The following is a 14702-nucleotide window of genomic DNA, read 5'->3' as shown; positions in this document are numbered from 1 at the left end:
TTAACTTTCTGAGTCACAGAGACCATCAGCAATTTGGCAAAAGCTACGGGCACTCTTCCCCAGAAAACGGATGGTACACACAACACACATCACATAAATGATGGTGGCCAAGGCGAACTTGGATGTGTCCCTTGGGCACTGGGCCTGTAGGACTCGGACCAAATCCATCCTTCCTCCCCTGGGACAGTGTTTCACAACAAGGCCCACGGGGACCACGTCTTCTTGTGGACGTGTCCCTCCCTTATTTATCAGACACCACCAACCCAGGTCTGGTGCCTGAGGTCAGCAGGGAGCTCCGAGGAGCTGACTAACCCCAACCTCACGTAGCATCCCCTCGGGATGGACTCCAGCTCTGTCACCGCCAGGTGACATCTCTGCCTCTGTCCATCTCTACTCACCAGTGCCCTGCTCCTACCTGGATGACATGGCCCAACGCCAACCCAAGAAATAACACCACGCACTGCCATCTTCCTAAAGGTTGTTTTATTGTAAAACCATAAATACAACACTGACATGAAATCATTTAAGCAACTGATCCTCTCTAACCATTAAAAGGATGTCTTTTTACCTTGGCATCAACCAACCAGGAAATAATGTTGCAAGAATTCGGGGGGTAGGGGGGTGCTGATTTCTGGGCAGGGGCTTTTGGCGATTTAAGGAACCAAGTGGAACCTTCCTCTTCTCCCTGGGAATGTCCCACTTTTGGACAAGAACAGACAGGTAAAAACAGCAACATTTAAACAGCTCAGTTTTAAATTTTATTACTTTGTAAAAATCTTTTTTTTTTTTTTTTTTCCTGTTCCTTTCCTCCATTTGACATCAATAAAAGTTTTAAACACCAGAAAACTGATTTGGCCGTAAATGGAGAAACGGTACCAAAACGAAATGAAACCCAAAATCCAAAGGACAAACAGAAAAGCCTAAATAAACCCTCAAGTTTGGTCTCGGGGGTTTACATATCACAAGAACTGTCAACTCAACCCCCATGCAATGTGACTCCTTGGAGAACTGTTGGGTCCACACCAACGATACAGGAGACCGCAAACAACGTCTTTTGTTAATTAACACAGCAAGGGTGACACTAGGTAACTTTTTTTTTTAAATACAGTACATGGTACACAGGGTCCCAAGATAACCCTGCATAAACCCCTTGTGGAGACTTGAGCCAAAGCACTGGCTGTTTATAAAAATATTGTGTTGCTACAAAAGTATAAATTAATGCTACCGGTATTAAGAAATATTAAACACATAAAACTTATAAGGATTAAGAAAAATATTCATTAATACCTGTAGAAAACTCTGGCCTAAAAAAGATATTTTTTTTGTGTTTGTTTTTTTGTAAATTTTTTTTTTGTATTTTTTAAAGATGACTTGAGTTTCTTGCACTCGAAGAGAGAGACACAGTCAGCTGTGCCTACGGTATTGCCTAGAATGTCTTAACTACTGAGAAAGGATGAGGGTGCACACGCATGGGTACTGAGTGGGGCCTGGGAGGAGGGGCACCAAGGCTTTCTCAAGATTTACCTGATGTGAAAGAATCACCGACGCAAAGTTACGGGGAAAAGAAAAAGGGAGGATCATCAGAAAACAACTGAAAATAATTTATGCTTTTTAAAAAATATCTCTGCTTCAGGTGGTTGTACAAAATGATTTCCTGATGCTTGGCATCTGAATGACCCTGGACGCACTGCCCGGCGGGTCTGGGAGCCTCCAGCCCCGCAGGTCCCTCTGTCTCCAGCCCCGTGCCAGTCCACGAGCTCGCTCACCGCCTTGGAACCTGGCCACCCTGGCTGGGTGGGAGGGAAGGGTCCCAGGTGGGGACTGGCTGGCACCTGGGTTGTGGGAGGAGCCCCCTTTCTGGCTGGCCTCAGACCCCATGGTCTCTTGCCAAGCTGGACTTCAGGAAGTGCCACAGGGATCCCAGGCCCCTGAGGTTGCGGACCAGGCTGGGCTGTGCCCCTTTAAGGAACTTTGGTTCGAAGAGTCAAGGTGCCCAGTGGGACGCATGGGTGGGGAGGGCCCCTATGGGTCCTGATGCTGACACCCAGCTGCAAACTCAGCAAATCCTTCTCTGTACAGCAGTTGAACCTTTAAAGCAATGCCCGTGGTGGTGAAGGGGCATGAATATAACAAACAGCAACCCGATGCCCTTCACCCTCATCAAAGCAGGAGCTGGTGCCTCTTCGCACAGAAACTACAGGGCCCCTCCAGGGAACAGCGGGGCTCCGCTGACCACGATCCTCAAACGCAAAGGAGAGAGGAAGAAAAACAACAACAACACAATCCTCCAGAAAACCCTGAAAAGGGGAAACCGGGTGGGAAACAGAAGAGGGAAAACACTGTATCATTGGTTCACCATAACTGGCCTAGCAAACATTAGCCACAGTGAAGAGGGGGCAGGCTCCTTCCCAGTTCTTCCACTGGCCCGGCTGGATACAGGGGGGCCGAGACAGGAGCCCTCCACCCGCTGTCTCCAGAGGACAGCCTGAGCCTTACTTAGCCTCTGGGTTTCATCTAAACCAGCAGCCTTTCTAGAAGCCCTCCCTCAGGTACGTCCCAGGGACAGAGGCGCTGTCGCTGTGCCCAAGGCAAGGGGCAGAGCTATGAACTTGCCCGGCTCAGGGGGGCAGGAGGAGACTGCCGGCCGTGCTTTGGGTGCCTCCTCTTCCCGTCTCTGCAAGCACATCCATCGTCATGGCAACATCCAGGTACTGTCCCCTTCTGGGCCATTTCTCACAGGACCTCCCTTCTCCATCCACATCCCAGGTTCATTCCAAACCTTTCTTGTGAACCTGTGGCCCCCAAGAATGTGTGCTGAATCCCTGAATGCAGCTCTTCAGATGCCCACTTTCCAAGGAGTCTAGTCCAAGTGCAGGCGCAAGCCTAGAGGACCCCTAAAGGCAGAGGGTCCGCTTCACAGTGGAAAACACGCCTTGCAGAGTTTTTCTCTGGTGTTTCTCGAAAGTGCAGGAGAGAAAGGAGCAAACTGAAGGAGAAGACGCTTGCCAGCCTACAGAGCTGGTGTCAAAAAAAGTCCTTCCCAAAAATCTGGAGACGCAGAACTTCTCAACTGTGTCATCGGACGGTCCTCTCCTCATCAGGAAACCTCAGCACCCTTTTCCCAACCAAGAGCCAAACCCCGAACGCCAAGCATGAGGCTGTCAGGCAGGTTGGTGGCAAAGCGTCCTTGCCCGTGGACACAGCAGGTGGCTTTCTATGCCGTGAACCCCGAGATGAAGTGCGGCCAGAAAGGAGCTTTGCCCAGTGGCCCCTCTGTTTTGTTTCCTGGTTTCTAACTACCATCTGGAGGGAGGCCTGGCTGGTGGACCTGGGCACAGGGAAAAAGAACCATGTCGGCACAAGGGCATCCACTCACGACGACTGGGATGGCACCGCTGCTCTTGGTGGAGCCGAGACCCGCCAGTTACTTCAAATCTGAGGGACCACCCACGAGGCTATGGTCCTTGGCTTGGGCTTTGGTGGTGAAGCCAACTGACCTCAGATGAGGGGGAAAACCCTGCAGAGTGGAGGTGTGTTTTCTCCACCTCCCCTCTGGGGTCCGTGTATGTCAACGCAAAGGCCATTTCTGTCCTGGGAATCACACGGTTCAGGCAAGTTGTGTCCAAGTCAGCAGGCAACCGCCTTGAGCTGTAAAGTCCTAGAGTGGTCACAGAACTGGGAGGCAGAAGACAAAAACTTTCCGAAGGTCAATGCCAGGCTAGGGGCCGGGAGATGAACTGGAAGAGCCGACCTCAATCCTTTGGCTGAGCTAGAATTTGGATAGGGTGGATATTGCTGGAGATGAGGGGCCAGTGGCTGGGCCTGTGAGATCTTTGGGTTTTATGAAGCTGTTCACTGCAACTGGCTTTGCACTATGGGAGCTGCCTGCATGAGAAAGCAGATGGAGGGGGCACCTTGGTACAGCCTTTCCCGTTGGCAACGAGTTTCTGAAGAACCAGAGGCTGCAAGAGAGAAATGACTACCTGCCACCTTGTTCCCGTATCTGGATGAGGCAGCCCCAGGAGACAGCTTGCCGAGACCTAGTGGCACTCACATCACACCTGCAGAGCACGCCAAGCCCTAAGGATTGAACTGAGGTGGAAAGGAGGAACAGGACAGGAGGTGACACATATGACTAGATAACTGGAATTTAGTAAGACTTGAATTTTTCTCAAGAGAAGAACGCTGATACCAGGGCTTGGTCCTGATGGCTTTGCAAGAAAGTGAAATGCCTATTTGCTGACTGAGTGGCCCCATAATGAGGCAACACCAGCACAGCTCCGCTCTAAGAAGAGGGAGGATGGGCTCCAAGGCTTGGCTCCCACTGACCACACAAAACGGGCAGCTCCCATCCTCCTCATGTGGTTCAGAGTGCCAGGTCACAGACCCTTCTCCAGCAGCAAAGTAAAGCTGGAGGCCATTTGCTGTAGGCATCTGTCACCCATCGGCAACCCTGCAGCCACCTTCTGGAATGCCCCCAAAAGTCTCATTGAAAAGTCTGCCAATGCTCCCATATATTCTAGGAAGCAACATGAGGTGACTGTCCAGTGCAGATGGAGGCTCTTCTGACGGCGTGACCCCAATTGGAAGTGCTGTGGAGTTAATACCCAGAACTTCTCCGGGAGAGGAAATGGCATGGTGGTTCCTGAGACCATGGCTTGCTGGAGTGAATGGGGAAACGGCCCACTTTGAATGCCTTTCAGTGTGTCCAAGACTCGGAGGGTTAGTTCTCACGAGGCAAAGTGAGCAGGCTTGACACCTGGGACAGTGTTCTGGTCCATGATCCTAAGCCTTGAGTTTTCAAATCAACTTAACTTCCCCAACTTTACTGCCACGGACCCGGGGGAGAGGGCCGCTGTACAGTGCTTTTTGTAGTCGAGGTATCTCACAGTTGAACAATGTTTTGTTACTAGGAAGGGAAGGAGTGGACTTGGTCAACCCCCAAGATGGTAGAATGTGCCTTTGCAAGTGGCCCCCCACGATGGTAGGCATCCTCAGCCTTGGTGTAACTATCTCTATCCCACAGTCGTGGGCACTGGGGGGGATATGGGACCACCAGCACTTCATTCACTGAGAGGTGGGGTGGGAGGCTTAGCACTGATCCTGACGGAACCACCTCTTCAGAGGGGAAAAGGTCACCCTGTTGGCATTTAGGCTGAGTGTGTGGAACCTAAACTGCTCACAGAGAAAAAAAGCCTAAAAACATCTTTCACAGCATCAAGTTGAAAGTGGCCTAATGCCATTTCACCCTCAAAACATCCATCATTTGGCCCACAAGGCATCGTGCTCAACTACTGTCCTAGAAGGAAGGCTGAGGCTCGCGTGGGGACCCCCCCAGGGCTGTGGGCAGCAGACCCGCCGGAATCCCCGGTGTCCTGGGGAGAGGAGGCCGTGGGTCTGAGGTGTGATGGATGTGAACATGGATCAACTCAGGAGTCCCTGCTGAGCTGGAAGGGTCAGTGACGTGGCGAGTAGTGTAATGCACTCTGGGTATAGAAATCAGACATTCGCAGTACCAGACACAGCGAGCCAGGAGGGCGGTCTTCCGCTTACATTCAGGAGAACTCCTAAGCCACATGCTTCCCTATGGCTTCCACCGAACCCCACGTCTGTGAAACCTGTGACTCCAACCCCACTCCTGGTCTCCAAACAGCACAGCCAAGTTCATGGTCTTGGCTGTTCGAATACAGGAAAACTGGACTGTACAGGGAAGTCTAATAAAAACCTTAGGATATTGAATATACCACTGAGATGAGCTAGTTTACAGTGTGACTTGAGGAACAAAAAGGGCAATCAAAAAACAAACAAAAAAAACCTCCAAAATATAAGTTACAGACATTCAGTGCCTCCTAGCAGAGCCTAAATCAAATTTGAAAAAAAAAAAAGTAAAAACTGCTAAAATGTTAGGAAAAAAATTATTAAGGAGTGGAGACAGTATTTATACCTCTTTGAAAAATGTCTTTTTTTTTTCTATTTTATATTAAAAAGCAAAAGGTCAGCTTTATATTCTTAAAGTCTCCTTTCCTGATTTGGGGAGATAGATAGGTGTGTTTCTAAGGCGGCTGCCCCATGACACCCAAGGGTATCACAAAGGCAGCAGCTCAATGCCCTGAAGGTGAACAAGAACAAAGTCCAGTGCAGAAGCTGTCCATCTGATGCAGTTTGGAGAATCCATGGCAGGGCAGCCGGGGAGGGGTGGGGTACAATAGGGTCAGGAAGGCTTGGGGAGGGGGATGGAGGGCAAGGGGGACCACAGAGTGAAGGACAGAGAGCGTCAAGTCACTTCAGATCTCAGCTGCCTGAACATTTTACATCAGTTTTCTACCAATCTGCGCACCTGAAAATGGAGTCTTTTAAAGCCCCCTTACTGAGAAAAGGAGGTGAAACATCTTCCCTCTTTCCCAAACACTCAGCTTTCCTGACACGCCCAGTTTAATGCACACGCGCCCACGAGCAGGCGTGCATACATGCACCAGGGGAGTATGTGTGTGCATGCGTGTGTGACACTTCTGCGGCCAAGCAGATGAGCACAGCCGCCCACGCCCAAAGTGCGCACGCGTGATTGTGTACACACATGCACACACACACTGAAAAAAGCACTTAAGTTTCTAGGGGGCATTTATAATGAGGTCCACAGTGTTTAGAACTTAAATTCCTTTTTCTTTGTTTGCGACAGTGTTGTGTGGTTTTTTTTTTTTTTCCTAACGTTCTCTTCTTTTTTCTTTGTTCTTTCTTTTCATCCGGAAGTCTTAAAGCATGTTGGATTTCAGAAACATGAGTTTGTTCATATCTTCTGGACTGAGCAGTCGCCTCCTTTTGATGAGAAGTGCTTGTTCACACATATTTACACACCCGCTCCTGGCCCCCACGGCCGGCACCGCGAGGAGCCAGAAGGCGAGCTTGGCGAGTTTTGTGTGCTTTTGGGTCACGCACGACCAGTACTGGAAGAGATCCGGGGTGGCCTGGAAGAGGGGCTCCTGCAGGTAATCGTACACTTCGTTCTTCCCGAGCCGGTCGTCCTCCTGGGCGGCGGGGTTCTCGCCGGGGGCGGAGCGGGGCTTCTTGGCGGCGGGCTCGAAGTCGGCCTCCTCGGTCCAGGACTCCTTGACCTCGTTGATGAGCTCGCACACCTTGCCGATGATCTCCTCGTGCTGGTAGGGCGGGACGGGCCGCAGCTTCTGCTGTGGGTCCAGGATCATGGCCACCTTGTGTGCCGGGTGCACCTTGAAGTTCTCCTTGAGCGCCTCCAGGAAGAGGTGGCAGAGCTTGCTGACGGTGCCCGCGTCGTTGGCTTTGGCCGTGAACAGCTTCTCCAGCCTGACGTAGGTGGGCAGCACCAGCTGCAGGGTGGGCTGGCTCTCGTTGCTCAGCTCAATGACCGCCTGCTTCACCGGCGTCAGGATGGCGGCCAGGTTGCTGAGCAGGTGCTTGTTGAGGCTCTGGATGAGGTTCATCTTCTTGGCCCGGCTGTAGAACTCGCAGATCTGCTCGTAGCGCTCGTGCACCAGCAGCAGCGAGTCCGTGACCGAGTTCCAGCAGGGCGGCGGCGAGGTCTCCTCCAGCGAGCCGAAGGTCTCCTTGGCGAGGCCGGTAGAGCCCGCCAGGTCCTCGCACACATTGAGCAGCTCGATGACCTCGTGCATGCTGCGGGCCTGCAGCGTCCGCTTGCTCAGCACGCTCTGCACCACCGAGTTCAAGGCACAGGCTGAGCAGCGAAGGCACATGCCGGCCTTGGAGAAGGCGGATGCGCTCACCCGGCAGTCTGTCACGTACACTGTCCTGATCTCCGACATCACGAACTCCGACAGCACATTCTGCACCCAGTGGTGCACCAGGTCGCCGCTGTCGCGAATGTCCGCGCCCTTCACGCCCAGCACATAGCTCTTGATGTGGTTGCCCTCTGCCTGGTAGGCCGTGAGGATGTAGCAGGAGTCGGGGCCGACGCTCTGCGAGTGGCAGGTGACGCCGATGCCCAGGCAGGCGTTGCTGCCCAAGGCGCACGTCACCTTCACCTTCACCTGGTTGTACATACGCGGCAGGTGCTTCAGCGCCAGCGTGTTGAAGTTGCCCAGGATCTCGGTGACTGAGAAGGCCCCGTAGCGGGCGCCGCTGTCCACCAGCGTCTGGGCCAGCTTCAGGAACTCCTTCCCGCTCACCACGCTCAGCGCGCCCAAGTCGGCACACATGACCCGCAGCAGCCGCTCTGCGATGTTCTGCCGCTCCTTCTCGGGGATCATGCTGTTAGGTGTTAAACCACTGGTCGTGGCTGGCAGGGGACACAAAGAGAGGTGTGATTAACCCTGCCAGTCAAGGCTCCTTGGTCTGGCAGTGGCCTAATACTCAAGCATCTAGTATTAGGAATTATGAACAGATTTCATCTTGCACACAAACTGATGGTCTTGGCAGTCTTTAACATGTGACAGTCTCACAGGAATAAAGTTCTGTGATTGATTAGTAATGCCTGCCGTGAGCAAGGGAATTGACTGTAGTGATATGTGTGCAAATACTTGTTGCATGTCATTCACCTTGACCTCTGAAGCCAACCAGTCTTACATCTTCCTCAATATAGGAATGGCCTCTAACACAGGAGTCGCTAGTGAATAAGATACATGAGGCCACAGTGTCAGGTAAAAGCAGACAAGAGAAATCGTGGAGAGTGGATTTGGATTCTAATTCTGATTCTGTCACTAATTTGTGTTCTCTGACCACAAACAGATCACCTCTCCCCAGGCCGCCTCTGTCCATCCCACGAGGTCAGAATTCCCACCAATGAGGTCTCAGGCGTGAAAGTGCTTTGGAAACCATGATGCGTGGTCTTGCACCACCATGGGAGACACACAAGGGTGGGGATGTGGGAGCAGAGGGGAACAAGCTGGGGTTGGGGGGTAGACCTCTGGAGGTGGCTGTAGTAGACTTCCACCAGCCCTCGGGTCCGCCCAGGAAAGACCTACTGTTGTTGGCACTGTTCCTCTGGGCCTGGGGCTTCCACTTCTCCTCCACGACAGCAGGGGGCGATCGGGACTGGTTGGAGGCGATGTTGTTCTCGTTGTCCGCTGCGGGCACAAAGGGGACAGTGTGTTTCCCTGAAGTGCAAGAGGCCTGCCGGCTCACCAGGCGAGGAGAACTAGAGCATGCAGGTGAAGGCAAGACTGGCCTCTGGGACTCAGGCCTGGGTTCAAATCCGGGCTCCTAAGACAACTATCTGAGGCCTGCAAAGCCTCATTTTCATCACTTGGAAGAATGAAGATAATCACAAAATTGCTAGAAGGACTAACGAGATAATACAGGAAAAGAGCTGGGTACAGTGCTCAGCATGGAGTAAGCACTCAGGGAATGGGAACCGCTGTGTCCCGAGTCTGGCTGGGAGGCCCCCCCCCAACACAAAGTTCTAGCTCTGAGACCCAGGAGGGGGTGCCCATTACACCCCAAGAGGCCAAAAGCATCTCACACTCTTGCTTCTTTAAAGTGTGCCTTTTCGTCTTTTTAGTATATTTTAAACATAAATGAACACAACAAAACCAAAGCCCTATATGACATAAAGTATACAATTCTCAACCTCCTCATTACATGTAGGAAGTGGAAACCAAAGTCTAGATACAGGAAAGGATTTGCCCAGGAAAACACAGAAAACCAGCAGCAGAGCTGGGATGGACATCCCAGGTCCCCAGGTTCCTAGCTGCCTCCTCCCTGCATTTCCCTAATTTTTGTTAACGTGTGCATATGCAGCCGTATTCAGTTTTAAGTAATGGGCAGGTGCCATACTCTATGCACGGTTACTCCTTGACATTTTTGTAGGATCATATCTGAGTGGAAATGGTCTGAGTTACATGCTTGTCATCACAAATGGCCACACAATCTTTTATCACACAATATTCCACAAATTGCTTAACTACACTCCAAGTCCTAAGTTTCTGGGCTGTGCCGTTTACAATATTACTATTCTGCTACAAACCTACTTGCCTAATATTCTAATATTGTTTCTCTGTGCTCTTTGGCTGTTGCTGTGGGTGTATTTCCTTGAGACCTCATCTTACAGGTAGAATTCACAACCTGAGGATATGAATGGGTCAGTAGCCTCTGTTCAGGGTTGCCAGACATCTTTCTTCCATTCTTCTCAGTTAAAGGCATCAGGCCTTAGAGGTCAAGGCCACACTATTCATACCTAGAGAAGAGACTTCCCCAACTTCTACATATTCAGTCAACCCTGCAAGACTAGTCAAGAGACTCTGGGATGTGCACTCAAGGAATATTTTGCAGCCACTAGAAAGGTGGTCATGTAGACTGGAGCAACATGGGAAAATGCGTAAGATAATGAAAAGCAAGCTTTAATCATAATGTCATATGTATTATTTATAGATACATATTTTAGACTCACAAGTCAAATAACGAACAAATCTATGCATCAAAAAAAGATGGGGAGGGGACTTTCACTTCTGCCCTCCAGATGCAAACACCTGCTAATCATGATGATATGACTGCTTTCAGACAGGCAACCCAGGGTGTGATCCCAGAAAAAGAAACAAATGTGGTGAGCTCTCTGACTGTGCGACTTACTGCCTGGAAGCAGTTTTCAAGCTGCTGCGTAGGACCAGGGAACTGAACAGAGCCCAGCGGTCCCCTTGAAGAGACAGAGGTTAAAGTTCAGGCAGGCTCAAGACAGCTAGAATTTACAGGAAAAAGTACCAAAGAGGAGGGAGTTACAAAAAGAGAGAGCTCTGGAGATTACAATGGGGTTCCCTGGAGTCTTTGCTGTAGCTAATCTGCCTATGCATAGGGTCAAATTCCACAGGACTAGGGAAAGAATCACTAAAATGCAGTAGGCTGATAACTCCCAGGGCTCCCACGTGGGGGAAATCATCTGCGTCCCCTCAACCAGAATGGAAAGACCTCAATGCATGAGAAATACTATGGGGCTAAATTAGCCATAGACTAAGCCACTAGATCTGCCCTAATACACTTAAAGAGCAAGCCTCCAAAGTATTAAGGTGATCCCAAGTAACAAACTGTAAGCCAAGTTTAATACTCTTAAAAAATACAAAATCTAGCATCTAACACTATAAAATTCACAGTGTCATTCGTCTAATAAGTACCAGACATTCAAAATAGTAGGAAAATATGACCTATAACCAGGAGACAAACCAATCAATAGAAACAGACCTAGAAAGGACAGAGATGATGGAATTAGCCAATGAGGAGCTTACAACAGCTGTTGAAAAAATATCAGTGAAGCTGGAGACAGAGCAAAAAAACTACCCAATGAAAACCAGAGAGAGTAAAAGGTTGAAAATAAATAAATGGAGCATGGACAATGTTAAGTAGTTTAACATAAATATAATTGGAGTCCCAGAAAAAGGGGGTGAGGCAGAAAAAATATTTGAAGAAACGGCCAGAATCTTTCCAAATTGGATGAAAACCATAAAGCCAGGTTCTAAAAGCTCAATTGACCCCAAGCAGAAATACATAAAGAAAACACCACCAAGGCACAGTATCATAATCAAATTGTTGAAAACCAATGACAAGAGAAACTCTTAAAAGCAGCCAGAGAGGGGGAAAAATTAAGTACAGGGGAACAAAAATAAGAATAACAATAGACCCAGCAGGTAACAGAACAAAGTATTAAAAGAGAATGTCAACCAAAAATTCTAAATGTCCATCAATAGATGAATGGATAAAGAAGATATTTATATTATACTTATATTTATAATCTAAATTTATATAATATAAATTATATTTATACAATGGGATATTACTCAGCCATAAAAAAGAATGAAATAGTGCCATTTGCAGCAACATGGATGGACCTAGAGATTATCATACTAAGTGAAGTAAGCCAGACAAATACCATATAATATCGCTTATATGTGGAATCTAAAATATGACACAAATGAACTTATATATCAATACAAAACAGAAACAGACCCACAGACACAGAAAACAAACTTACGGTTACCAAAGGGGAAAGGTGGGGAGGGATAAATGAGGAGTTTGGGATTAACATATACACACTATTATATATAAAATAGACAACAAGGACCCACTGTATAGCACAGGGAACTATACTCAATATTTTGTAATAACCTATAAGGGAAAAGAATCTGAAAAAAAGATATGTATGTATGTATAACTGAATCACTTTGCTGTGCACCTGAAACTAATGCAACATTATAAATCAACTATACTTTAATTTAAAAAAAACACAAAAATATTTTTAAAATAAAATAAGGAAATTCTAAATCCAGTGATACTATCTTTCACAAATGGAGGTAAAATAAGGACCAAAAAAAAGAAAAAATCATACCTGCAACTATAAGAAATGTTAAAAGAAGTTCTCTAGGTATTAAAAAAATATGACATCAAATAAGAATCTGGATCTAGAGAAAGAAATAAAGAGTTCTGGAAACTGTACATGAATGGATGTAAAAAGTGTTTTCCCTCATTTTTAATCCCTTTAACAAGATAACTGACTGCTCACTGGAAAAAATAACAATGAATTGTGGTAATTATATGTAGAAATAAACCATATGTTAACAATAGAAGAAAGACTAGGAAGGGGAAATAGAAGATTGTGTTGAAAGTTTTTCACACAATATGAAAAGGCTAATAGCCTTTAAATGTAGACTTGATAAGTTAGAAATGCATAGTTTAAAACCCAAATAGACTATAAAAAAAAACAACAAAGAGTTATAGCAAATAAATCCATTGTAGAGATAAAAATGGAACCATATAAAATTCTCAGTCCAAAATAAGGCAAAAAATTAGAGAAAAAGGAATAAGCAACAAATGAAACAATTAGTAAACAAATACGAAAATGGTAGATTTAAACCCAATAATACTGAAATCACATTAAATTTAAATGGTCTCCACATTTCAAATAAAAGTAGACATTGTCATACTTAATAAAAAAGCAAGACCCCATGAGATGCTATCTATAAGAAACCTATTTAAATATGAAGACATGGATAAGTTAAAAGTAAAAGGTTAAATAAAGGTATACCATACAAACAGTAATGAAGAGAAAGGTGGAGATGCTTGTGATAGTATTACAGAAAAAACAGACCTCAGAACAAGAAATATGATCAGGGGTAACAAGAGACCCTGCATAATGATAAAGGGGTCAAATCACCAAGAATATATACTAATCCTAAGTGTGTGTGCAAGTGATAACAGAGCATTAAACCACATGAAGCAAAAGCTGAGAAAACTGAAAAAAGAAATAGATAAACCTACAACTGGAAATTTCAACTGTCTTCTCTCAGTAATTGTTACTCTCATGAGAAAAGAGAAAAAAAAGACTGAATATAAATGAACAGAGAGTGAACAACATCAAGCAGTCCCATATACATATAACTAGATTACCAGAAAAAGGAGGTGGAATAGAAAAATACTGAAATCATATAAAGTATAGTCTCTGACATAACTGAATTAAATTAGAAATCAACAACAAAAAGATATTTGGAAAAATTTCAACTATTTGAATATTAAACATCACAGTTGTAAATGACCCATAGGTCAAAGAAACATAAGGGAGATCAGAAAATGTTTTGAACTAAACATTAAAACATAACATTTCAAAATTTGTGGGATACATCTAAATAAATGTTACTTATAACATTAAATAATTATATCAGAAAAGAATAAACACTTAAAATCAGTGTTATAAAGCTTCTACACTAAGAGATCTGAAGAGTAAGTTTAAAGAGTAAGTTGAGTCTAACATAAGCAGAAGAAAGGAAATAATACAGATAAAAGCAGAACTGAATGAAACTGAAGATGGATAAACACAATAGAGAAAAATCGATGAAACGAAAAGCTAATTCTTTGTAGAGATCAGTAAAATTGATAAACCTCTAACAAGAAACATTAAAAAAAGAAAAAGAGGACACAAATTATTAGTAGCAGGAGTAAAAGAAGGGGACATCACTACAGATGCTACACATATTAAAGGGATTAAATTGATGATGAACAACTTTAAGCCAATAAATTCAACCACTTAAGTGAGGCAAAAAAAAAAAAAAAAAAAAACCTAAAAAATATAAAGTACCAAAGTTCACTCCAGAAGAAACAGGTAACCTCAAATCTCTTAAGTTCTATTAAGTTCTGAATTTCTTAACTATTAAGAAATTCAGTTCATAGTTTACATAATTTCCCACAAAGAAAATTCCCATATGGGTTCACTGGAAAGTTTGACCACATATTTAAGGAAGGAATAATACAAATTCTAAACAAATTCTCCCAGAATTAGAAGAGGAAAGAACATTTCCCAAATCATTTTATAAGGCTGTCATTACCCTGATCCAAAACTACAGAAAAAAATTACAAGAAACTACAGACTAACATCCTTCATAAACATATACACAAAAATCCTTAACAAACTATTAGCAAGCTAAATATAGTAATATATAAAAATAGCAACAAATCATGGGAGTTCCCTGGCAGTTCAGTGGTTAGGACTCAGCGCTTTCACAGCTGTGGCCCGGGTTCAACCCCTGGTCAGGGAACTAAGATCTCGCAAGCCATGTGGCCAAAAATAAAAAATATAAAAATAAAAATAATAACATATCATGAATAAATGAAGCTTACCCCAGAAATAGAATAGTCACAGAAAACCAATCAGTGTAATTCCCTATACTAAGAGGAAAACAAAAATAAGAAAAATCATCTCCATAGATATAAATGCACTTTAAAATGTGATAAAATTCAAT

The 14702-nt window shown here is 45.8% G+C and overlaps 1 protein-coding gene across 13 annotated transcripts in view; it reads right to left on the bottom strand.

Moving 5' to 3' along the window:
* Positions 1 to 513: 513 nt before the first annotated feature.
* Positions 514 to 14702, bottom strand: part of ZNF618 (zinc finger protein 618) — a 181218-nt gene continuing 167029 nt past the window's right edge. For all 13 annotated transcript variants that reach the window (XM_036856268.1, XM_036856271.1, XM_036856269.1 and 10 more), the window contains 2 exons: positions 8952 to 9053; positions 514 to 8266 (listed from right to left, as the gene is read on the bottom strand). In XM_036856268.1, coding sequence (XP_036712163.1) covers positions 6750 to 8266; positions 8952 to 9053 — 1619 coding nt within the window. In that variant the 3' untranslated portion in view covers positions 514 to 6749. The remainder of the gene's footprint in view (positions 8267 to 8951; positions 9054 to 14702) is intronic.

This window comes from Balaenoptera musculus, chromosome 6 (genome assembly GCF_009873245.2).
Source record: "Balaenoptera musculus isolate JJ_BM4_2016_0621 chromosome 6, mBalMus1.pri.v3, whole genome shotgun sequence".
Lineage (NCBI taxonomy): Eukaryota > Metazoa > Chordata > Mammalia > Artiodactyla > Balaenopteridae > Balaenoptera > Balaenoptera musculus.
The sequence above is the reverse complement of the archived record's forward strand: the minus strand, read 5'-3'. Positions and strand labels throughout refer to the sequence as shown.